Raw genomic sequence first — 25,781 nt, forward strand, 5'->3', positions numbered from 1 at the left:
CAGTGCCCGCGCCATCTTCCAAATGGTCAACTCTAATGAAGGCTCTAAGGAGTATTTCTGAAGAAAGCAATCATATAGTGATCTCAAAAAAAATCCAGTTAACCCATAATAAAATAAAAAGGTGACTTCATCATAAGTGTACTCCCAGTTCTTGATTCACAGGATCCCACTTCAGGGCACTGTCACACTCTGCAAAGCTACAGACTCGTGCCCATGAATTCCAGAAATTTCAAGTTACATTGAGCACGGGAGTTTGATCAAAATCCTGCACAGCTTGCAAAGATGTTCACAGCCTACCTGGATAACATTGCCATACTGGATGACTGTTCCCAGCAACTTTCTGTTTTCCGTTTCATTCTGTTTCTTTTCCAAATCCGCCGCATGCTGGAATGAAGGCAGAACAATTCAATTGCCAACTGTTTTAAGAAAAGTGTGGACAAACACCCAAGGTTCTTTAAGATGATTTCAAAGAACTGGAAAAACAGTGAGTATCTGAAACAGCATCATTTCCAAATTACTTTTTCAGTTTTTTAGAAAGAAAGACACACATCATTTAAGCAATCTGTAATTAGGGCAGAATTTGACAAAAATTTGCAATAAAACATGAGATGAAAAACTCAGACAAGATAGATGACAATCTATGAGAAGACAACACCACAGCTATGGAGGGAAGGTGAAAAGCGATGGGTAACAACTCAGGCCAGGAAGTCTATATTCCTTTCCACTGACTTCTATGTAAATTGAAAGAAAGGGATCTGAACTTTGGATCTTTCTTTTACTTTGTCAATACAGGCTGCAATTTTTCCACCGCTTGTCTCCATATGCTGGCTCCAGCTATCTTCACCCTGCAGTTGGGTTATTCGGAAGACATTATGAATGGTCGCTGCAGCTCCGAACACCTGGGTTCCCAATGCACCAGCACCAGAGTTTGTATTTTGTGAGACTGAAAGACGTTCTGCGCTGCATTATAGACGGGCTGTGAAAATACAGCTGGGCATCTCTGTATCACACTAACATGGTAATACAAGGGAAAGCCCTTGCAAAATTGAATGATCATAGGGATACATTGTTCCACATAGTAACTTAATTTGTAACTAGGCTCTTGCACTTTGTTTTGTTTTAAAATAGGTGAGCTATTTTGCCCAGGCTCTTTTTAAACCATTTCCTTTGGTAAAAAGTTCTCTCTTTACATGAAAAATTACATTACAAAAAAAACCCAAACCCCTGTACTTGCTTTAACTGATAGTAGAGAGTAACTTAAAACTAGACTTTTTTTGGAGGCTAAGCATCAACGTTTATGGTTTGGTTCTCAGATCTCTCAGACTATAGCAGGTCCATTTTTTTTCTTGGAGGAGAAGAAAGTGCCCACAGTTCCTAACTGTAGTAAGGTAAAGTAGTAATAACACAGGACAAAGCTTGGCTACTGCAAAGGAAGAGGTATCTGTACACTGTTATAAAATTTCATCATCTTCAGCTTACACAAGATGTGCTATTTTTAGAAGCTCCGCTAGGTATGATAGCTGGCTTTTGCTCCAGCAGAACCTGGAATACAGCTGCTCATTCAAATTCAAAAATAAACTCAGATGTACAATGCAGCATAATTTTCTCTTTATTATTGAAATACAACTTTTTTTGCTTGATTTGAAAGTATTCTGTCAAGAAAGGATTTCATCAAGACGTCAGGCCCCTATCAATGACAATCACAAAGGACAGGATTTCTCTGCCTGCACTGGACTGGGTGCCACATTTATCATACAGAAATAATGTATTCTGTGAAAATACGATTAAGACTTCAGATGTATTTCAAAAGCACACACCAAAACTGACAGTCTTTACAGAAGAAAGATTTTCTCCGGCCACTAGATGTCAGCTTCTCAACCAGCACAGATTCTTGATACCGAAGAAAGACAAGTGTCCCAGATTTTAAATCCCTTAAATGGCATTAACTTAAAATAACCTGACCTCAGCATTGAGCGCTCCACAGCAGACAATAAATTCCACCAGCAGACAAACAGAAGCCAAAAAAGGCAAGTGATGAATACAACTTGCATCACCAATTTCGTTAGAAATTATATGCACTGATAAAGAAATCTAACCAAGGGCAGAGCTAACAACTGTACGCAAATGTTTCAGAGCAGAGGCCCCCCCAACACATAATGCAAAACGCAGAGTTCTTTCAGTGTTATTCCATGTGCAAGCAAATGGAAAAGATGACACATGTACCTATATAATTGCTGGAAAAATAAGTTTTGACATATGAGTGATGTACACTGGACCAAATTATTTTAAAGCCATGCATTCGCCCCAGGTCACTGAAGACCTGATTTGGTACATGCCACATAAAGGATTAGCCTTTATGTCAAAGTGATGCATATTAAAAAAATCTCCAATAAGACTCTAAAGCACTCAAATCCTTCAAATCAACCAAGCAGTTCATGCATAGCGGTACATTTCTGTACAAGCATCACTCAGCTGGGCCTAAATACTGTAAAAATCTAATCATGTTTCTCCATAGGGAGCCCAGCTCAAAATGGTAAAGTGTCATATGAACGAGAACAGGTCCCAAACACCCAAACTAGCATGTACTGATGAAAGAGAAAACAACTTTAAATGACAGTGTAATCTGGGGCAACTACAAAGTATTTTTCTTCTACATGATGCAGTATGGAGACATACTTTCTTTTAAAATCCATGAACTTGTAGATACAACCTGAGGGCATAAGCTCTCCCCTTCCCTTATACACCAGAAAAACCAAACCCAGATCCTCCCCTCCTTCAAGCTCGCTGGCATGATCTGCTTCTCTTAGCATCATTAACAGGGCAGTAGAAATGCGGCACAAGTCAGGGACCTTTGTGCTACAGCCAGTACCAAAATAGCTTTCTCCTCACCGAGTTAATACTTCTAGGTTATAAAATTATGTTTTCAGAATCAAAATGAGTCAAACAGCCTTTGTGAAAGGCAGGAGCAAGGCAGCCATATGGCAATCAGCAAATGACACTCTCCTACAGGGCCATTTTGTATTTCAGTCTACAATGAGCTTAATATAGGCTTAAAGAAACTAAAAATATTTAGAATTGTAATTTCGACATGAAGTACTCCAGCTATGTAATTTTAACATAAACATGGAGTTTATTTAACTCTAAAGTCAACAGATGGTATTTAAGCTAAGTTGGCTTTCTTTTTATATAGGAACTCTAAAAACAGCAATCAATTGCCTTACTGGGTTTTCAGCTGCTGAATGTCAACATTTTACCCAGGAAAATATTAAATACTGCAAGCTAATAAGGAAGAAGAGACCGTCTGGCCTTATAATTACCCACCAACCTTTACACGTATCAGCAGCAGCCATGCTTGTTTGAGGAATCCCAATAGATTTACCAGACCAGTAGCTCAGATGGCACCTACCAGCACAGCTAATGCCCGTGCCTTCCCACACCAAGATGCAACACCTGAGAATCCTCTACTCTGCATTGTTGTTTGAAAGGTCCTGTTTTTATGCTGTTACCATCCAAAATGCCCACATAGAGCAGTACTACAGGTTAGCAGAGGTTAACGACAAAAGCTTAAATGGCTACCAGGACTTTAACCCAGTATCACACATACCAACACTGGGACACACATACCTTGAACAGCATGTTGCCATAAGTCAGAGAATATTTAAGGAGTTAGATCTCAGCAAAGGGCTCAAAAGAAATCTTGTATACTGTTTTCTATATACTTCCTCGGTGTCCCCTGGTTAGCCGTGCCAAGTTGATTGCAAATGCTTATTTAGAGCAGTATGGATGAGAGTGCTGATGATCAAAAGCAGCCTGTACATTAATACTTACATGCAGTTTATTGAGTAGCACTGCATCTGTTGTGCTGTTAGCTCCTGGCTTTGCTGCTTTCCAGAACTGCTTTTGAGCAGAGTACCGGTTCATGGGACATAGTTTGAACAGGCAATCTATAAAAACAGATGAAACAGAGAGATTGCTTCAACCATTTGGAAGAATCTGTGGTTTTGCTGCTAATATTGTCCAAATATTCCAACAGCAAGGAAAGGTTTATAAACAAATTCCAGAAAGCTCTTGATCAGACAAATGCTTTTTTGGGCAACAGGAATGTCGCCCCACGAATGACAAAAATTAACTGTTGCTGCCAAACATGTGATGCAAGACCAGGAAATTTATAACTTGTCCCAGTCAAAAACACTACCATACTAAAATGGAAACACATTTCAACGCTTTCCCAGGCAAACAGATCCATTTTACACACTTTCAACTTCTTTTTTTCTACTTTAGCAGTTATACTACTTCACACAATTAATGTTAGGGGTTTTTTATTGTTTGTTTGTTTAGTTTTTAAATCAAGTCTCTTCTATTGTTTGGGAAAACGAGGCACAAAGAAATGGAGAAACTCACCTAATAAAGTAGCAGCAGCATAAGATACCCCCCCAAACAAGGGCACCACAAGCACAGGCATTCGAAGCACAGCTGCAGGTAACAGCAAACCCCTTGGGGCGTCAGGATCTCTACCCAGTCCATCGACACAGTTTAACATTCTGCCTGGCAAAAGCCAGGAATTACAGCTCATTAGTCTTATTAAAGATAAATTTTTATACTAAAGAGATGTTAACTTATCAGTAATAAAACCAAATTAGCTGCGTTTACTATTTTTCCTCTTCTCTGTTGCTAAGCAACTGAACACGCAAAAACATAAATTAAGCTATTCAAAGACAGTGCCTAAAGTAGCAGCTTAGAAGTTTAAACAAAGTGCCGAAAAAGCCAGAAGGCTGTTCCCAGTGCCTCTTTGGCAACGGTGTGGATGCGAGATTTCAGGTTTCTCCTTCACGTGGTATTATATTTCTCAATGCTCCTGGTGGATTCCTACAGGCAAACACCACAACAGGAGCAGCAGCGAGCTGAGGAGAGACCTGCCTGGGGCTTTTCTCTTCACTGCCTGAAAAGCGCAGCTGCCGTGGGCTGCCTTGCTAACAGACACACCAAAAAGGGAAAAACCCCACACTGAACACAGGTCACTTCACCTCTGGCAGAGGATAAAGCTGCCGAGGGGGCTGAGCCCCACTAGAGACAAAGCTTGATAATTTTCCCTCGGGATGCTGTTTGAGATGGACACCCTTGTTCTTTTCATGCCTTTCTTAAAGCAAAGAACTACTTGATGTTGCTCTGCCTGCCTGTCTAATCCATCCTCAAAGCACTGTCAGAGCACACCGGGCAGTGTCAAACACCCTCCACAGAAGGGCAAAGGTCTGTCTTCAAAACTAAATCCCCTTCTAAAGGGGTGAAGCACCGGTGGCAGATTCCCATTGCATCCCACAGTGAAGGACCGACTGCCAGATGGGCTGATCAGCTTGTCTACCACAGCGATTCCTGCAGCCTCCTCAGCTGGTGGCCCAATCCACCAGTAACAGATTCAGTAGGAGCTGGGTATGCCCCTGAGCACCTTCAACAGAATAACACGTACTGTGGAAGAAGAGAAAGAGCTGAGGGTATCATAAAACCATAGAATAGTTTAGGCTGGAAGGGACCTTAGAGATGGTCTAGTTCCAAGCCCCCTGCCATGGGCAGGGTCACTTTCCACTAGACCAGGCTGCCCAAAGCCCCATCCAACCTGGCCTTGGACACTGCCAGGGATGGGGCATCCACGGCTTCTCTGGGCAGCCTGTTCCTGTGTCTCACCACCCTCATGGGGAAGAATTTCTCCCTTATAGCTAATCTAAATCTACTCTCTTCCAGTTTGAAGCCATTGTCCCTTGTCCTGTCACTACAAGTCCTTGTAAAAAGTCCCTCTCCGGCTTTCTTGTAGGTCCCCTTTAGGTACTGGAAGGTGCTATAAGGTGTCCGGAGCCTGTGGAAGGGAATGTAATTGCATTTATCCAGAAACAATCGCCACCACTTTGACACTACCGGCTTAAAGCTTCTGAACAAACAAGAGAAGTAGAAAGTGAAGTGCAAACCACACTTCCCAGGTTTGCTCTCTTCAACGTATCTTTCATTTACATAAAGATGATTCACAGAGATTGACAGCACAGAATAGATTCAAAAAGCCACTGCAAGCTGACACTTTAAAGCTAAGATTATGCATTGTAAGCAACACACCAGTTATAAAATTTTCTATTTTTGCTTAAACCATCAGTTCACACAATGACAGCAATTAACACACAGAACTGCATAGAAGAATTAATTGTATGCTAGATTTAGTCATGGTGCAAACGTACTTTTTTTTCATCCTTTTCAGTCAAGAAAGTTGTCAAGTTAGGCTTAACTTCTACATTGTTAACTGCAAGCAATCCCTCTTCCCTGTAGCACCGGGGAGAGGTCTGCGAGTGTTTGATCTTGTCCAATGCAAGAAAGGAACACATAACATGTTTTTATTAGGTTTTCTTCATAGTTACAAAGCTACGGATATAAAACAATGAAAGGCAAGAACTTTTTTCTCCCCTGGTATTTGTTTTACCAAATCTATTTCTTAAGCAGTTGAAGAGTTAAATTTCACCTTATTCACCTTCAAATGGCCACCAGTGGCTTGTTAGTACTGAATGTATTTCACCATGGGCCAAACTACATGAACTTTATGGCCAGAAGGATTTTAGATCTTTGGATTCCACGGGCTTATATGTTTACAAAACATCAACATACAAGGATGTGCTGGCTGGGCACCATCAGGGTCAGCAATCTGCAACCCACAGTAGCAATGACTGCGCAAGACAAACCAGCTCCTTGTCAGACACGACACTCTGGACGTCGGATCTGTTTCTAACAGATCCAAAATGAAACCAAAGCAGCTGGAACAATCAGCTCTCTGCTCCGATCATGGATACAGGCAGCTTTACCCACATAGGAAAGGTGATAAATAAAGCTATTACTGCAAAGTAATTACATCCTATTCTACTCTATTTATTGAACATTAACCATGAGCCATGCATTTTCTTTTCAGATCTTCATGATATACAGTGAAAAATGGCAGAATTGCACACTGATTAAGTATAAAAATAAAATACTACGTAACTGCTGACGAAATGATGACACATCAAGCCTGAACGCCGCACAAAGTCCTGCAGGAAAAAGCGATTGCATGATTGTATACTACCCCACCATGCACAAGGATGACAAATGAAGGTTACACAGACGTGCATTAGCGTGCATTTCAATGCTTCCAAGCTAAATCCTGTTCTTTCGTCAGCAATTGCTCTGCATCTAATAAAGCGGCCTGAGTAAGACCATAATTGCACCATGTGATAAGTTAATGCTCTCACTGTTCAGACATTTAGACCCCCACTAGATCTCTACCACTTGAAGCTCACAAAAATATTTTCAGTAATGTTTGGTTATTCCCTGCATGTACTGGCACCCCAGAGGAATAATTAAAATCAAAGATACTGGAAACACTAGAAAATTCTATGTTCTGATGTATTCTGGGGTTCAACGAAAAGAGAAACTTGTCAGCTGTGTTACACCACCCACAATTCCTCTACCCCATGCTCTTCATTTTCTTTTCTCCCTTTTCCATTCCTCTCGCTTGTACTAGACCTTGCTCCTTCCCTACCCAGTCATAGTTTCCAAACTTCCAACCTTTCATGCCAGTCCAAGCCCAACCAGCCAGATTCTCTAGTTCCATCCCAATTAACTTACTCAGCCCCCAACAACTGATTAATCCACCTCTTCTCTTTCGGCCCCATGACAGCAACGTACAGGTCTCCACCTAACACTTTAGGAGAATTTTTTTTTTTCCCCAGACAATACCGCTCTCCCAAGGTTTCCCAAGTTCATCATCCAAGTCACCTTTCACTTCTGAAGCATGAGGAACCAGAATTTTACAAAGAAAAGGCTGGACTTTTTTCTATAACCATCGACGCGGTATTTTGCCAATCACTTTTTAGGAACGCAGACCTTTCTAAAGATACACATCTGGGAAAAGTACCTGGGAAAAAACAAAACAAACAAATAAAAAACCCCAACAAACCACACAAAAAACCCTACCAAAACAGAAAAAAAAAAAGCATCAGGCTGGAAAAGCAATGTGTAATGGAACCTTTCAGCCAACTTTGAGCCTGCACAATGCTTCTACCTCCACCCCACAGCAACCAAGAACCCTCTGAGCAGAGGAGGCAGGTGAGGTGCTGCTGGGCAGGTGACAATTATCCTGTGGTCCGTGTCTAACTGGGTTACAGCATCTGGAACGTCACCGTATCACATCAGCAAGCTCCCCTTGGCTGCTGCCCCGTGACAGCCGGCATGCTGGCCACCCCAGCCCGTTCTACGTGCCACGTTCCATTCAATCAAGTATGCACAATTTTTGCTTTCAAAGCAAAATGAAAAACCTGACCAGTCTACGTTTTTTTATTTCTTTTTAAAAAAATGGATACTGCTGCATGAGAATTTATGTAGCAATTAAGTAGTATGTTGATGAGTTCATTATAAAATATAAAGCAAGATGTCCAAAATTGCAAATACCCGTGAACTTCAGAAAGGCTGGAATGATTTGGACAAGCGAGTGGAATATTTCATAGCCCTCACAAGATACAGTCACCTTCCTTCACCACAAGCTGCCTAGAAACACATAACAGACTCAAACATACCTATGCAATTCCAGTCTTCCCTTCAGAGGCTCTCCCCAGCGCTTGGGGCATTAAGTGATGTTATTATAACAAGTCTATATGAAGACAGCTCAGAAAGTTGCTAAACCGACACCCAAAGCTCTCAGTGGTGCCTTTGCTGGGCAACAGCAGGACTCCAGCCGCTATTAAAACCTTCCACCTTCGGTACTTTCAGCTCAGATCAGTTTGGAATTGCAGTTCAGAGTTTTCCTCACTCTGCCATTCTCCAGCCTGCTCCTTTCTACATGATCTGGAAGCACTTTTAGCTTCAGCCAGGCTGGTTGTGTAATACACCACTCATCATTTTTTCCAAATTTCCTTTGGCTATTTTAAGCATTTAGTAGAAAGTCTTCACCAACTTTTCGGCAGTTACAGAAAGCAAGCATCAAATATCTTGTTGGCAACAAAAAGGTGCGTCATTTCATTTTTTTTTTTTTTTTAAACACAGACCCAGACTTTACAAAAATGCCAAGCGGAGAAAGGTAAGAGTCAAGAAAAATTATTCCCTCTCTCTCAAAAATCATACTTCAGAGTACTTTCAGATGAGGGAAATCAATAAAGATGAAGATATTTAAATAACTCACTTACAAAACTCACTGAATATTTAACACCAACACAGCTGTTTCTTCGTTACTTGAAAAAACCAAGCTCCTTTTAGTGCAGCAATACTAAAATTAAAAGAAAATTAGCAATTCCCTGTTGAAATTTAGCAGTTTTTCTTCAGACTTTTCTATACTTAGATACCTGATATTTCCCCAAGGCCAAAGCCTGCTCACAGTAGAGAATAAATATAAGGATTCTATTTTTTATATTAAATATTTAAAAAATCAGCAAAAAAAAGAAGTAACATAGCTGGCAATGATGGAAATACTACAAATAGAAGTTCTCAACTTTATATTTATGAAAGTTGCACAGCTTTAATATACTCATAAGGATGATAACACTCCACAGAACGAAGAGATTATTTATTTAAAGACAAAATAAAGACCTCTTTTGTGTTTAAGTGAAATATTTACATGCAGGAGGCATGTAGAATTATACAAAATGTATATATTCAATTGCAGGCAAGTTTCACCTCCTCAGAAGCCCTCTGATTACTCCATCATCTATTTCTACACTTGCTCCTTCTGAGGTTTCAAATGAATAGATGACAGCTTAAGAGGTTCAAAGAATATGGAACAAAAGCGGCTACAGAAATGTGTTGATTATTAATCATTCCTGCATTTCCATAAAGAGAGAGGGAAAAAAAAGAACCTGATCCTACTGAAATGATGTCTTCTCATCACAAAGACAGTCCTTTCGTTTTCAATTTGCAGTGAACAAGCTTTGCTGGGAGGACAACAAAGCATTTCAAAATATGTGTTCTGTCAGGATGCACTAAACGCTCGACCTGCCGCCCCGGCAGAGCCCAGTCCATCCGCAGCTCCAGCAAAACAAACCCGAACCATGCACATTTAGCCGGGTGGAAGAAGACAACTGAAGTCAAGTCTCACGTTGCCAACAGTTCTGCCATGCTACAAGTGGGGAGATTTCAAGCACAAGTGAGAAGGACATTCATATTCCAAGCCTAACTATTTTGTCCCAATCACATATGTTGCTGCAAAGTAACCCGATCATTCAGGATTCCAACGCTGAACTAATTAAATAACAAAAATATATTAGAGGTTTCTGCTGCTGTGAAATGTCCTACCTCCCTTCTGCATGCTGTTGCATCTTGCCTGTTTCAAGGTCTTTCAAGGTTTTTCTTTTTAAAGTAGAATCAAGGAGGAAAATCACCCTTGCAGCCAACATTTAAATGGAAAGCCTACATGAATTATGATCTACATATATTTTAATTATGTTAAAATAACCACCTTCATATCTGCAAGACATGAGGGTAACCACCCTCTTGCCATTGCACTCATTTATGCATAGTTCTGCCAATGGAAATCGCTAGCTCATTTTTTTCAAGCTGTAACAACACAAGAAATAACGTAATTGTTATTAATTTAGAGATGATATATCAAACCAAACAAAAGGAGAAGACTGCAATGATGATTTCGTAGAGTGAAAAATTATATACCTGACAGCTGGACACTGAATATCAATGCCTACTAATCAACAATATTCATTAATGCAACAGTAATTACAAAGCAATGGCTTTTTGAACACATAACAAATTAGCGTATGACTCCACACAGCATCATTAGTAACTTTACAATAATAAACACAGCATTTTAGATGCGGGAAAATTTAGTGCAGGATAAGGCTGTCCCTTCAGTGAAAACTGACCAAGAGACCTGTATTCCAACAAGGAACAGCAAACACATAAATTAAGAACCAAAGCACAGACAACTCTCAACACTACAAGCAAACACCCTCCAAAACCCTTAAACCACAATGGTAGCAAAGTGCCCCCCAAAATACCAAAGGACTAACATGAGAAACACACCTTTAAGTAAACATCCTGGGTACCAAAGAGTTCAGAATACACCAATGTTTGTTTTATTTCTGCATGTAACCTCTTTGGTTTCCTTCAAAAAGAAAATTGCTACTCAAAAAGAGAGAAATATTTAGACACTGGATATACAGGCAGTTCCAAAAGGAAACATTTGCAGGAAACACCAGATTGGTTTTTCAGTCTCTGGTATGAGCAACACTGAGCGAAGACGCTTTGTGAAAACACGAAGCCAGAAAGGACAGCAACAAGTGAAAAAAACACTAATGCATTTAACTAAAACATCCCGTTTGACATGCAAGGGGGCAGGTTAAAGAGTGCCAGAGAACTGGCAGTTCCTGGTCGCTGAGATGCAGCACCGCGATGGGTGGCACAGGAGGGCTCCAAGAGATCTATAGACAACACCGCATGGAGTCTCCTCAGAGAAAGCTGTAAGGACAGAGTGAATATGCCCGGTAACCCTGAGAGCATTAAGGAACAGGTCTTATTTATAGGCACAAAGGCTAACTTGGAGGAGGAGAAGGTACTTAAATTAAGCTAAGAATAATCTCAAGAAGCTTTCGAAAAAGTCAAAGCACCACAATGGCTCCTGGCCAGTAACAAATACGAGCCAGAAAAAAACCCACAAAACGAACCAACCAAAACAACCAACCAACCCGCAACCAACAGCAACAACAAAAAAACCCACAACACACACACAGAGCTCTTAATGCTGAGGAGAGGGAAAAAGAAAAGAACATGATAAAATCCAAGATTAGATTTCACAGCTGCACACATTAATTCAAGCTAACCCAAGATCTCAAAGCTACCGGTTTCAGCGAATGTTTTTACTGTCTTAGTTCATCTCCATCTCTGGTTCAGCATGAGAAGAAATCCTGGACTAGATGCAAACCTTGCCAAGAGGCAAGTCCAAAGGCAACCCCTTTTCTCCCACAAGTACCGAAAAAAAAAATCAAGTTTCACACACTACAAAGAGAAGCATTCGTACTTTATACGAAAGGAATTCAGCAAACTAATGCGCATAAGAGATGCAGAAGCATTTTTAAGTAAAAGGTTGTGGCTTTAACCCCTGTCCCAGCCTTAAGAGCTGTATTCTTAACTCGGGAAGCCATCCCCCTTCTCCTTTTTAACAGTTTCCATGTTAAATCTCCTTGTGAGGCACTAAAACACAAGTCTCGGAACATGAAACCCTGGGAAGCTCATCCTCAAAATCTTCAGGTCTTTTCAGTGTATGTCTGTAGCATTTTACGCCAGCAGTAAATCAAAGCGTATTCATCTTTGCTGGCCACATTTCCTTTTATTTTGATTGCTCGCCCCTTGGATTTCATTTTCACGTTTACTTCTTCACTTGTTCGTGCTTTTCCGGAATAAAGTTCCTGCTCAGAGCGGGTCAGGAAGCGGGGGCAGGAGGTGGGGAAGGGCTCGGACAGTCCGAGCACAGGAAGAACAAGCAAGATCAAATTTCAAACACCCTCCGTAAGCGTCAACGTTGAGCAGTATGGAAAGGATACGGTTGTGCTATTAGACAGAGCTGACGTGACTGAACAGCATAATAAAAGCGGTTTCTATTTAAGAAAGCTTTGCGTGCGTGTCGCAAGGAATGAGCTGCCACAGCATCACGCAAAACAAAAGGCAAATTTTTCAGCTGTTTAATGAAGTAATTTGATTTTCGACTTTAAAAGGCATTTGGCTTAAAGAAAACCCACATCACCAAAAAATAAGTTATAGAGAAGTTAAATAAATATTTGATAATATTACTGAAGTCTACGTTGGAAGAACTGAAGAAACAAAACTGATTTCAGTGCTTTAATTTTTCTTACGCTGATGATCTGCTTGGGAAGCTTTGCCAGAAAGGCTCATTTGTTTCTTTCTGCACCCTCCGCTGTCTCCCCAGTTTCTGGCCCGTGCCACAGGCTTGCAGGCCCTTAGAAAGCTTCCTTAGCTCACCCCTCCCTCCCAAAGGCAGAATTCACTATGCCTGCTCCACTCCTGACATCTCCTGAAGTCATCTATTCCAGCACTCCACTAGCTTTGTACTTAACCTATTTATTTTTACACTTTAAGCCCATTACTTTTTTCCTCCCCACGTGGGCACACAGAACAGAACTCCTCCTCTCTCGCCCAGCAGCATTTGCAGGCTCCTCTGTCCCACAATTACTGAGATGCAAGACTTGTCGGTCTTGTTCCTGGACATTACTGTCCTCTGGATTTTCTCTAGTTGGCTCTATCTTCCTGGAAGTATGAGATGCAATACTGAACTCTTTACTACACTTGAGGCTCTGCCAGGAAGTAAAATTGGAAAAAATAATTACTATGTCTTTTGGCAATGTTTCTTTTTATATATTCCAAGGCAGCGATTGCATTTTTTTGTAACAGGACAGCATTGACAACTCCTATTCCAGCTGTGATTCCTGCAATCCCCAAATCCTTTCCTACGGCACAGCTGCATGTGCCCATCCTCCTCCTCCCTGGATGCAGCCAACTAAGCGCAGTCTTCAACATATGCCCCCACTGAACTGCAATGTCCTTTTTCAGATCATTTCTTCAATTTTCAAGGTAATTCTGAGTGAATTCCCAAAGTTGTTGTCTTCTCTGTGGAACTCGCAGAGGACAGCCAGCTGTGAAAAACGCAGTTACCGCCCAGTGCTGCACTGGCGAGAGCAGACAGCATCACACAGATGTTCAGCCTTCCAGTAAATCAGCTATAGATGGACTTGAACAGCATTATTTGAAGAGCTTAGCAAAGCAAAGATAAATGCTAAAAACCCAGACCTGCCTTAATTATAGGAAACACCACCCTGTAGTTGAATAGAGTGGAGTCACTCTGCTGAACTGTGCTGCACTCCCAGGCAAACAGAGTAAAACACCAGTGTCCACATCTGTTTTCAGAGTCTGAAGGCTTTATGCCTTGCTTTCTATTCCTAGGCTTGGCTTGAGTCTTTCACCTCACTCACTGAGGCCCTCTCCCTGTCTCTAATTTAAACAGTCACCATCCTTTTGGCAGGGGACCAGAGATGCTCTCGCTGAAGCCTGTCAAATGATGCTCCTCGATCCGTCCAAGTTCACTCCGTCGCTGTAACCACTCCCCTTCTCAGGAACCGAGAACGGAAGACAACAAATCAGGAAGCTAATTAAAATTTGGCCAAGTCCTCCATAATGCAGCCTTAAGCACTGAAGATCACACTCTGGTTGCCATTTTAAAAAGCAGATTATGCTGACAAAGTATATATACTCTGTAAACACAAGCACTGCCATATATTGCCTCTGCTAACGTTGTCTGCAGCAGTATGCCAGTGTGTTACAGCAGAGAATAAAACATTTCAAGCGCTTCTAAAAAGCACAATATTCCCATTTGACAAGCACTGAAGAGTTAACCTATGCCAGCACTGCTGCTGAAACACAATCTATAGCTTTAGAGATCAAAAATGAAAGTGGAAAACTGTCTCTAAACTAGTAAAACAGCCCCTTCCAGGAACAGCTCAAGAGCTCTGTTTTACCAAATAAGGCAAGTGAGAGCTGGAAGCCAAAGCAGCAAAGCCACGCGGTATTAAAAAAGCCAGACAGCTGGATAATAGAAATGTGAATAAGCCAGCTTCACTAGACCGGATTGCAAATGGGAAGAACAAATGTTCAGCGACCATGAGCGGAAGCAGAGCCTGCCAGCTGAGGCCTGAAGGCATTTATCCCAGCCGGCAGCAGCACATTCTCACTGGAGGTTGTGGGCTTGTTTTTTTTAAATGCAATGCAATGCTGTCATTTTAAATAGGCAATGGAATCACCATAGATTATGTCTGGAAAGAGATGCTGATGGGCACTTACCATCACCTGAAGCGCTTGGAACCCGAGTGCAGTGAACACGAAAAGCAAAAAATCCAAATCCTAAAGATGCTCTGTGTATCCCAGACTGACACGTACACCCTGCTGTGCAAGGCTGCCAATAGGCTGCTCGATGAGGACAAGCACAACGGCGGAGTTGCTAAAGAGAATACTGTTCATTTTTCAACTTCAAAAGAAACCGAGTTGGGTTTTTTCTTTTTTTTTTTTCTTTTTTTTTTTTTTAAACACACAGATGTCATTCCGTTTATTTTAGCCTGCTCTACTACTTCATTATCTTCCAGAAAAAAAAAGAAGTAGAAGATGCTGTCATCCATCTCTAAGGGATGTTTCATACAGGCTCCAAGTGTAAGCCTTTTGCAGAAATAAACACTCTGTGTTAACTTGGTGTCTATTTTCCAATGGACAGAGCAGTTTCTAGGACTCGTCGGTTTATCACAACTGATTATGTCCCTGGAGAAGGAATTCTAAGAGCTTGCAACAGGAAGACCAAAATTTCATACAATAAATCAAGGAGTTACAACACACCAGTCAAAGGAAACCAACAGTTTCGTTTTTTTAACTTCTGGTCCAACTACTAAGTGGGTGCTGCAATTTCCCATGACAACACCTGCCTTATTTCCCTGAAATCCTTGAGAGAAGGGCAATCAAGAAAAAACAAACAAACACACACAAACACCCCACTACACGGATAGCACAGTAAGAACACACAAGCGATGGAGCTCAGGGCTTCTCACCCCTCTGTCGCAAGAGCTGCACCCCCACCACAGGAGCCCCCTGCCCCACGCTCTCCAGTGCTCCACTTGTGCAGTATTTGCCTTTCTCATTTGCACCTCCGCTCTGCAGCACCCACACCAGCTGCTGCCAAAGCCGAGCAAGAAGCATCCACCTGTGTGTTCAACCCTGAATGCTGCTTGCTTCCTAAGCCAATTTACCTTCAATAACACAAGATTTACCAGTCATTGAGTTTCAAAGCCTATTAATTGTTGCCTACTCAGTACGCGTGCATCAACAGATCCATTCATTTCAGTCCCCTCTCCTGCCAGCTGCAAAAAGATGAGCAAATCTGCACATTAGTGTGGCGTTGGACAGCCACAGCTGGGAGGCCCTCAGAGCAACGCATAATCAACTGCAAAACGGGCGGAGAAAAAAGCCACGATTAAACCTTTACCTAGCTATCGCTATGTGTGCTGGAACTGTCATGAAGCCCTGGGACCACAACGACAACGCATCGCATTGAGGCATTTGCATCGCCCAGGGAAGCACCGCAAAGGACTGTGCTCCCGTCTCGCCCTGAAGGCATGACCACCACAACGTACATCACTGCCTGTATTTGTTCCCGAAAAGTCTAGAGAAAATAAATGTATTAAAACTGCTTAGTGCTACATCCATTTTAAAGCCTCCCTTTTCCATAAAGAACAATAATTAGGTATTTTCAGTGTTTTAAGCCATCTTTCAAGCTGCCTTATTGACATAATGATAACATATCAATCACCGTGGAAGAAAGCTGGATTCAAAAGTGATGGATGGGCTGGGGAGAGCGATTAAACAACACCAGCTGCATCACTGGGTGAACGGATCCTGCACTCAGATCCACACAGAGCCAGCACAGATAATCGTCTCAGGTCATGAATACCACCATTCTCAGTAGCATCAAAGCAGCAACAACCTTCGCAGTTCAGAAAAATGCACCGAAGTCCTCTGTTAGCACTGCCTGCTCCTGCTGCTTCTCCTCCTTCATTTGTTTCAATCGCTGTCTTTTTTTTTTTCAATTATTGTTTGTATCATAATTGTATTAAAACCATGTTCTCATTGTGTCAGGTAGTCCGGCCTCTACTTCCAGATTTACATCAGGTTTATGCCGCGATTTTCGGGATTTCAGGTTTCAGATTAATTTTTCTATTCTAGACAAGATCTCAGCACTCAGAAACAGCAGAAGCAACTAAAGAAACCTGGATTATATCCAACGGATTTGATAATATCAATTTGTAACTGTTGATCTGCAGAGTGGACAGAACCATAGTGCAGGCAGATGAAATCCTTGGGTGAGGAGGCCGGGACAGCCTGAAATGGCACCGCACGGTTAAGGCAGCCCCAAACGGGTACCAAATCACCTTCAGCAGCAGGACTGAACACTGCTGGTTTCACAGACGTTGACGTAGTGTTTTAAAAATTACCGCAGCCCTCACCTGCTCTGCTGTAAATTTAACAGGAATTCACAGGAACTACATCAACAGTGACGTCTGAACGGTGCCGCTTCACCCGTTATGGTGCCAGTTGCTCTTTTCGACCTCTAAAAAATGGCCCCTGGCAGCGAGAGCTACAAGAGCCCTCAATGCACCATCCCCTGCCAGCCCTCCCAGGGAGGAGGTCTGAAACAATGCTGCTTAGATTTATGACTTCAGAGGAAAATTGCGGCAGCAAGAGGCAGCACTTGACTGTGTTACTCCTCTGCAGACCCCAGGCATAATTTTTACCCACAACAATTTTAACACATGCTTTTGGAAAAACAAGTACATCAGCCTCTTGAACCAACAAGTGACTCTCATACAATAAACTACACACAAGTTATGAAAGATGGACTGCAAGTACTCTTGATATTGGAGATACTCAAAAAATAATTGCTGCCTACGAGTCCAGAAATAAAGATTATTTCAGCAAATCGTAAACGAAACCCAGACACTGATGCTATCCAAAGGCTTAATCATGGCAAGTGCCAACTGTACTGATTAAATATCTGGATGTTATTCAAAGATAACAGATATAAGCAGAACAAAAACTCCCCTGAAAACACCTGAAGATATGTACCTTATGCGAAACAAAAAAACTAAGTGACAAAGATGTGATCAGTCAATTATAGGTAATTTCCTGAGCTTTTAGTTCTCGATGAGCACTTGGGACTTTCCTCATTGACTTTCAATTTTACTGTGTCACTCACAGCATGAAAAGGAAGTGACTAGAAGCACTGGTTTAAATTTACTTGTCTGCCACGTCTCTGGATTTTTAAAAGGTGAACAAGATAGTGAGCATGCTTTCTATTTGTCTTTTGAAAATATTCAAAAAGCCTGCCACTTCTCCATTCAAATATACAAATAGCACACGAGGTATTTTCAGGCACAAATCCATTATTTTCTTCCTAAACATCAGAGCACTACCAATACCATACATTAAGTTACATGAAGAACTTGTTTTTAAGAAAGAAGGATGATGAGACTTAAGCAAGAGATATTGGTTTGGTACAAACTCATACACAGTGAACTATATTTCCATGATCTTCTACTGTCATAGAAACAGAGACCTTAAGTGGTCATTAGTGCCTTCATCCTCCTGCAGTTTGGCAGCACACGAACGCTTCTTCCACTGTGCAGTTTTCCCCGCTTGGTCATTCAAAAAGCTTTGAGGGCTTTTGCAAGGTAAAGCCATTTATTAAATATGGTTTAAAACATTACAAAGACTCAAACAGATGAGCTGCTCAAGGAAGCGTTGGAGAATAGTGTACTCTGTATAGCAGTAAGTTTCTGAGCCAAAATGCTACTATGACATTGTGAGAGTAATCACATTTTTTAAAAGGAAATATTGAGGCTGGTAGGTCACAGCACACAACCCGCCAGAGTAAGGGTATAACAGAGTTTTGTATTCCATCCCCAAAGTAGCACTGTTACAAACATTGCCAAATATTATAATTTTCATGCACATTATCTCCACTTCTTTACAATAACATGTCTTGAAAATTGTCATCAGAGAGCCCACACTCTGAGACAACCCACGTTTGGGGACACAAATGACCGCTAAAATAAGAAAGCTTTCAGCCTTCACTTGAGAGCTGCTTGTAGAATACTAATTAACTTCATAATCCCCAACCTTATTCCAGAGAACAAGTTTTTCTTGTCAAACACCCCTGTGTGGTACTTTTACTAATAAATACATCTAAATAACTGCTGAGTAGAAGCCTTAAGCCATATGCTTGTTATGTATACAAATCAACTGGTTTTTTTTACTAAAAACATTTAAACTGAGACTGCTGATATACCCACCGTGATATAGCAAAGATGGACCCTCCAGTTCAGCAACAGAACACCCTTTTGCTCTCTTCTAATGAAATCTCACGAAGAAATGATCACTGCAGTCTCCATATTGTAAGGTCTATTAGATTTAGGATTAACGATTTCAGAAATCGTTGGAAAATGGCAACAAAAATGGGTCAAAATGATTGTAACACTCTCAGAGATGCCAGGAGTGTAGACAGAACATCACATTGCATCACACGATCATCCTTGGTCTTTTGGTACCTAGGATTTCCACTTCTTAATGCATGGGAGCAGCTGAGAAGCACTTACTTCATCAGACCTGTCCTCAGTCATCCTCACGATTGACCACTGTGTTCCGTTTACTGAAAGATAAGATGGACAGGCGCAAGCAGACCTCGTGCAATTCCACCGTGACACCCAGTCCCGCACTGACAATTTGCTGTTCTGTGGGGATATGGCCAAGAGGAAAAGGTTTCCAAAGCTGCTGTAAATCTGAGCCTCAAACAGCACAGAGCTACCCAAAGCAAACTGTGGGACACCTGACCTCATGAGAAGAGACAAACAAATGTTAATACACACAAAAAACCATCTGGCCAGGTCACAAGCATATTCCACATAAAGGAGTGTAACTTAATTATCAGCAAACTCATTGTGCTGGCTACAATAAAACTGCAAAGCACTCTTTTTAAAAAAATAATACAGTTGTACTGCACATCCTTGAAGGGCCACATCATTAAAAAGCAATACTTGTTTAAACAATGCATAAAGGCACGTAAGATTGCCAAGGCACTCTTGGCTAAAGCAAAGGCCTGTGAAGTCCGCCATGCATGTTAGTCCAGTAACCTCTTCCCTCCCACGCAGGGCAGAAAAAGCCGATTTCCTCTCTTTAGAAGACCCACCCTTCCCTACATGCCTTCAAAGGTCTTCCCTAAGGAACACACCCAATGCTTGACTGTGAGCAGCTCCTAGGATCGCTTGCAGGAGCAGACTTCATGCATTATCCTCCCCCAGCCTTCCTCCCAGCGTGGCCCTAAAGCAGCTGGTTCAGCCTACTCCCACCCCACGCTCTCCTCCATGGCAACACTTCTGTGTACCAACAGGGAAATACACAGAGAAATGAATAAGAGATTATTTCTGTGTCCTCAGATCTAGCACCAGCATGATGCTGGTAATCAAGAATCATTGCAAAGCAATATGTACACTTCAGCATTTCAGTCAGTTGCAGAAATTCTGATGGAGAGGTTGGACTAGCTTCATAGGAATCTAACAAGTCCAACCTGACAGCTGGTTGTGCCACAGACTCATAAGCACAGAGAACCCACACAGGATGCTGCCTGACAAAGCTCACTCTCAGACTATTAAAGAAGTCATCTGTAGGTAGCTACCTCTTATGGAAGGGTTATTCCATTAAACACCTTACTTTTCTTAATCACCACAAATATCTGGTTGCTATAATCTGTTCCTCCTACCACCCTCAGGCTTATGTCCACTAAATAAAAAGACATATTGCAGCCCTACCACATCAAAAGATAGATCCACACAATTTCTTCCTGTAAAAATCTAGTCGTTTTATTCATATTTATATAGGTTTTGCTCAAAAATTGCTTTTGATGTGTTCAGAAACATCTCTCGCCAGCCACCCAACTGATTCGGCAAAAGCTCTGCTCAGAACCAACTCTCTCCAAAGCCACCATACTACTCCAGGGAAAGAGCTTGAGGACATAAGACACAGCACAAAGCAGGTCCTGTCCCCAAGAACGTATAGCACTGTACAGAGGAACACAAGAATTTCTCTGAGGTCACAAGAAACACAAGATATTCATACTGATGCACGGAAGGATGTCCATGGATGGTGAAGGCACCATCTGACCATCACACAGATCTGACGAGGTCAAAGCACTGTAGGAGAAAATGTTCATTTCTTCAAGTTAACTGATTCAATAAAAAAAAAAACATCCAAGGAACATTTTCAGTTCTTCCAAAGAGATCAGGATAATCCAGCGTTATACTGCAATAAACATTAGACAGCACTATTTCTGGAACAATCACTTTCAAACGTGGCAAAAAACATCTAGGTAAACTTACCTTCACAAAATTATAAATATTTATAAACAGATGTTCTCCTTTCTACTTACCAATATCAGGGTACTACGGCTTTACATTTCTTTAAAAACCTGAAGTATGTTTAAACATAACACAGTGCAAAATATACTTCCAATGAAAATACTACTAATAAAAATCATCTTTGGAGGTGGGAGAAAATCTTAGGGCTTCCAGCACAAGCCACACACTAACTCAAGAGATACTCAAAGTAGCGGAGTCACTGTGGTTTTCTCAAATGAGCCTTTAACTACTTTAACAACTTTAACTTGAAGAAAGGAACACTAAGTGACAGGCACGTCAAAATCTCTGAAGGATAAAAGTTTCTCTTTTAAAGTTACTAAGTTAAGTCTAAGGCTGCAACTCATTTTCCTGACACTTTTTTTGAGTACTTTCGTGTCTAGTTCCCAACATAATGTTTAACTTTAATCCCGTATGAGCCATAATTTAAACCCTGCACAGATATCACATGGCTCTTCAGAGCAGGTAACTGTTTGGGGTCTCTGACCACATTGTCTCAAAGGTGCTTTGTGAACTGGGAACAGGACTCTCAACACTTCTCTATGCAGAGTGAGTACAATGGCCTGTGGTGATGGGCTTCTGTGAATAATCTGAGGTTTTAGTAAAACCCCAAGGTCTCTTTTTTTTTTGGTCCCTCTCCAAACTCTACACTTCGCACCCCCCTTCCCCGCTACCTCCAGTTGTGGTTTTACAGCTACAGTAGCTGCAGGGCCACCAAAGCAATGACCAGGCTCACTATACTTAGAAAAACAGAGCACAGACAAACAAATCCAGTGGTTTCTGCACAGCTGAGGTACAACAAAGAGAAGAGAAAATACAAACGTTGGGAGTAGCTAAAGGTACAGCAAGATGGCATTAATTCTGCATGAGAAGCAGACAGCTCCGGTCCATCCCTTCCTTCCCCGTTATCAGACAGCCGCATCTGAGGCTGGAACAAACCTCAGCAAGGATGAAAAGATCCTCAATACAGCACAAACATAAGCAAGCTATCAGTTCTGAAAGCTTTAACACGGAAAGCTGAAAGAGAAATTTCTGCAAACAGAGATCCCCTTCCCCTGGAAAGTATCTGAGAAAAGAACCACTTTTTCTGAAATTTTTTTTTTCCAAGAACTTTTACCGTTTTCTCCACAGTTTTGGACTGTATTTCTTTTTTCTTTTGCATTTCAGAAAATTAAAAACTTCATTGTTTTCATATTCTTTTCAATAAAGGATTCTTGGAGAAGTCACCAGAATAAAATATTTTCTCCAGTTGTATTCTGAACATTCATTCATTCTCACCAACGTAAAGAATACAAATCCCATACGAACTCTGCATCTTCTCACAAGCCTGCAAAGGGCTTTCCTCTCCCTCCCTTCTGCTTCCCAGTTCATGGATGCTGGCTTGGGGTACAGAGGCAGGAAAAGTGAATTGTGGAGCCTCTCTGGAAACACAGACTGAAATGGGTTTACTCTCAATACAGCTGCAGGGTTTCCCCTCAATCACACATTTCATAGAGGCAAAGCACTAATTACTTTTGTTCCCTTTATGGCTTTCTCTGCTACCCATATGCCTTCCAGGTCCTGAAAGCTACTGTTTAGCACTGAGGATTGTGAAGACTGAAACTATGGTGGTGGCTTCTGACCTTTCAAGGTAACTTTAGCTAAATACTAAAAGTGATAAATATGAAAACACTTTCTCAACTTCTTTCATCAGATAAAAATTCTAAATTAAATGTCAACGATAATATTAAGATGAAGTTGACAAGAAATTTTACTGGATTTTCATAACATAGCTACAATATAAAATCACCTATATAGACTGCACTCCCTTCTCTTGCAATTTTTGTGCGTATATATATATATACACACACACGCATGCAAACTTATAAAGAGACTGTAAGAGAAATAAACTGTTAAACTCCAAAGTTTCAGTGTTCTCTGCAGACAAATTCTGATCCTAACACAGAATTATCATCTGCCAAGTTTCCCAAATCTTAAAAAAACACAAAAACCTTAAGCACATGACTGATACCATATGGGAAAAAAAAAATTATCTGGAATTAAATCTTGTGGATCATATTTGAAGGATCTTCTCCTCATTGTCATTCTCCACGACCGAGGCCATCTGCCTGACAAGGAGTGGGAGGATATAAATTCTTAGCTTAGTTTAAAACTTGTCAATGATAACCAAGAATTATCTGCAAAATTTATATTGCCTTCAGACTTCACCTTCCAGTCCGTAAGACTCCAGCTCACAGGGTGCTGCCAATCCTATTTAGAGAGTATGTACTTCGCAGCAGGGAAAGATAATTCCTCTGTGTACCGCTCGGTGCTGAGCACACGCAGGACACGCAGTCACCATCCACCGCCAAATGCTCCCACAGCAACCAAAGATACAGTTTTTGTTTCCCAGGAAAATGTGGTAGTTGAGTCATTCTTATAGTACCTCAAGTCCTTATCAGCTTTCGTTGCAACCACATGAGTATGGGATACATTATTTGCTTTTTAATCAATACAGAAAATGCACTTTTGAAGGACAGAACTAAACAACACAACCCCAGAAAAGCAGAATGTATGTGTATGGTCCAAAAAGAATCTTTGCTTAATACTGATATTAAAACATGAGTGAGAACTCAAAGGCACCTGGATACTTTTGACAAGATGTAGTTAAATTCATAAAAACACTGTAGTTGAGAAAGTAATCTCTGTGCCAAAGACATTTGCAACCAAGTAAAAATCACAAATCCACTGCTTGGTTCTTCAACCTTCCTTTGAAGCCTTTGGTGCCCATTCACTGAAACATCTAGGCTGGACTAATGGAGCATTTGCCAGATGGGTACTGTAACTTCTGCTTTTGGGAGGTGATTTCAAAACCACTGCAGTAAATATCCAGCTCAGTCCTCTCTCAGGTCACATTCAGTATCCCAGCATCGTCAGGTTTGCACAATTTGACTTCAGAGGTTTGCAGAGGGGGGACTAAACTTTTCCTCTTTCCACAGAGGTACCACTTGCATTCTAATAATACTGAGATTTATTCTTGTTTCTTCAAAAACGAAATGCAGCTTTACAGCATAAGGAGCAGTCAGGGACTGGAATCCTGAACACAAACCAACCCTTTTGTCCTGATCCATCCCGGCAGCCTGAACCGCTGCCTCTTGGGGCTGTTTGAAGTTCACTGGTGCTGGCGAGAGATCAGGCACAGCTCTGAAGGGGGAAAAGGATTTTTGTAGATATAGCTCAGATTTTTCCCTTTTCAGGATGGCTGCTCCCTCATCCGGCTCTCTCACCTCCTCATGCCTACAAGTACTGTGTTTATTTTTTCCTTGTATAATTTTTAACCTTGACAAATAAAAGGGCTGACATTCACTAAATACAAGGTCCAAGTGCTACCAGATTGCTTTTCCATAGCAAAGCTTTCTGTATCCTTAATAAAATCTGGCTCAGAGATAATTTGTTCTAGTTAAAGCAGGAGATGATCCTGGAGCAGCATTTTCTAGCAATGTCACTGTTTTTCTGCTGTCAGTAAAGCTTGGAGGTGATTTCTTATTCTGAAAATCTGGGTGCTACAGAAATACTCTTCAACCAAAATACATGGAGTTATGTTTTCATTGAACTTCTGTATATTATATAAATGAAACAGATAATAATTGCCAACAGTGAGAACTCAGCACTGATTATTTTCACAAATTAGGTATGAAGTGTTAGTCCTAACACATAAGTAACTCTCTTACTTGACTGAATAGTAAGTTGCTCATTAGAATAAAATTTTCTAGGAACACTGCATTTAGTGTCAGTCAATCTGTAATGGCTATTCTAGCGTTTGAAACATTCACATGAGACATGTCAACCTGAATGCTTTGACTTTCTCTGTAAGGTAACTGTATTTAATTAGCGCTACCAAGCTCAGATTCCTCAGCACCTCTGCCAGGCTGCACCCAGAGCAGCTGAAGGCAGAGGCACCGACGGCTCCGGTACCATCACCGGCTGGCACAAAGCCTCTGCCTGAGCTGCCACAAAATTATGCCAAACACCCCCTGCATTTTGTCCTTTGCTATGACTACAAAGCCAGAAGTTTAAAAGGCAAGCACACTGCATAAGAAATGGCCTCCTACACAGGCCATTAAAAAAATAGGCAAATGAGAAAAATCAGCATAAGTATGTCTACAAACTATACTTTTTCTAGGTGAGAAATACAAGACTTCTTTATAGTGGTTGCATTTGTTAGGGGCCACTAAATGCTAATCTGGGATTTTTGCAACACCCTACCCCAGTTGGTTGGTTGTCAAGTAAAGAAACGAACCTATATTTTCCGGTTCATTCTAAAGAACCAGTATGTGCTTTTCAAGACTGACCTCAAAGCAGCAAATTCCCTTCTGGATTGCAAAAATGCAGCGCAGTTTTCAGAATCAAGAATCTTCACCAATCTTCACTTGTTTCCTGGCATTTGGATCATAAACTTTAAAGTTATGCAGGAAAGACTGGAGATTTTTACGTGGACATCTACTAAACCACAAGGAGCTTGACAGATTGCACTGGCATCTTGATCTCCATCCAGCAATGCAAAGAACTCAGCTGGAGGTGCTATTAATGCATCAATAATTGAAGAAGAGAAATAACACTCAGGTGTTGACATATTAAGTACTATACTTCATCTTGAAAGATGAATCCAAATTCTGCAACAGAAAGGACAGGGTATTTAATCTCCAGCAGCAATGTGGGAACAGAGGAAGATGCGAGTGTCACTGGCAAGGTCTGGCTTTCATAACAGCACTTTTTTATGGCTGG

At 41.2% G+C, this 25,781-nt stretch overlaps 1 protein-coding gene across 4 annotated transcripts in view; it reads right to left on the reverse strand.

The window, feature by feature from the left end:
* Nucleotides 1-25,781, reverse strand: part of ITPR1 (inositol 1,4,5-trisphosphate receptor type 1) — a 176,960-nt gene that overhangs the window by 122,958 nt on the left and 28,221 nt on the right. For all 4 annotated transcript variants that reach the window (XM_065642841.1, XM_065642840.1, XM_065642839.1 and 1 more), the window contains exons 4-5: nt 3,829-3,944; nt 298-384 (exon numbers count right to left, since the gene is read on the reverse strand). In XM_065642841.1, coding sequence (XP_065498913.1) covers nt 298-384; nt 3,829-3,944 — 203 coding nt within the window. The remainder of the gene's footprint in view (nt 1-297; nt 385-3,828; nt 3,945-25,781) is intronic.

The sequence above is a fragment of the Caloenas nicobarica genome, chromosome 11 (assembly GCF_036013445.1).
Source record: "Caloenas nicobarica isolate bCalNic1 chromosome 11, bCalNic1.hap1, whole genome shotgun sequence".
In the NCBI taxonomy this organism is placed as follows: Eukaryota; Metazoa; Chordata; class Aves; order Columbiformes; family Columbidae; genus Caloenas; species Caloenas nicobarica.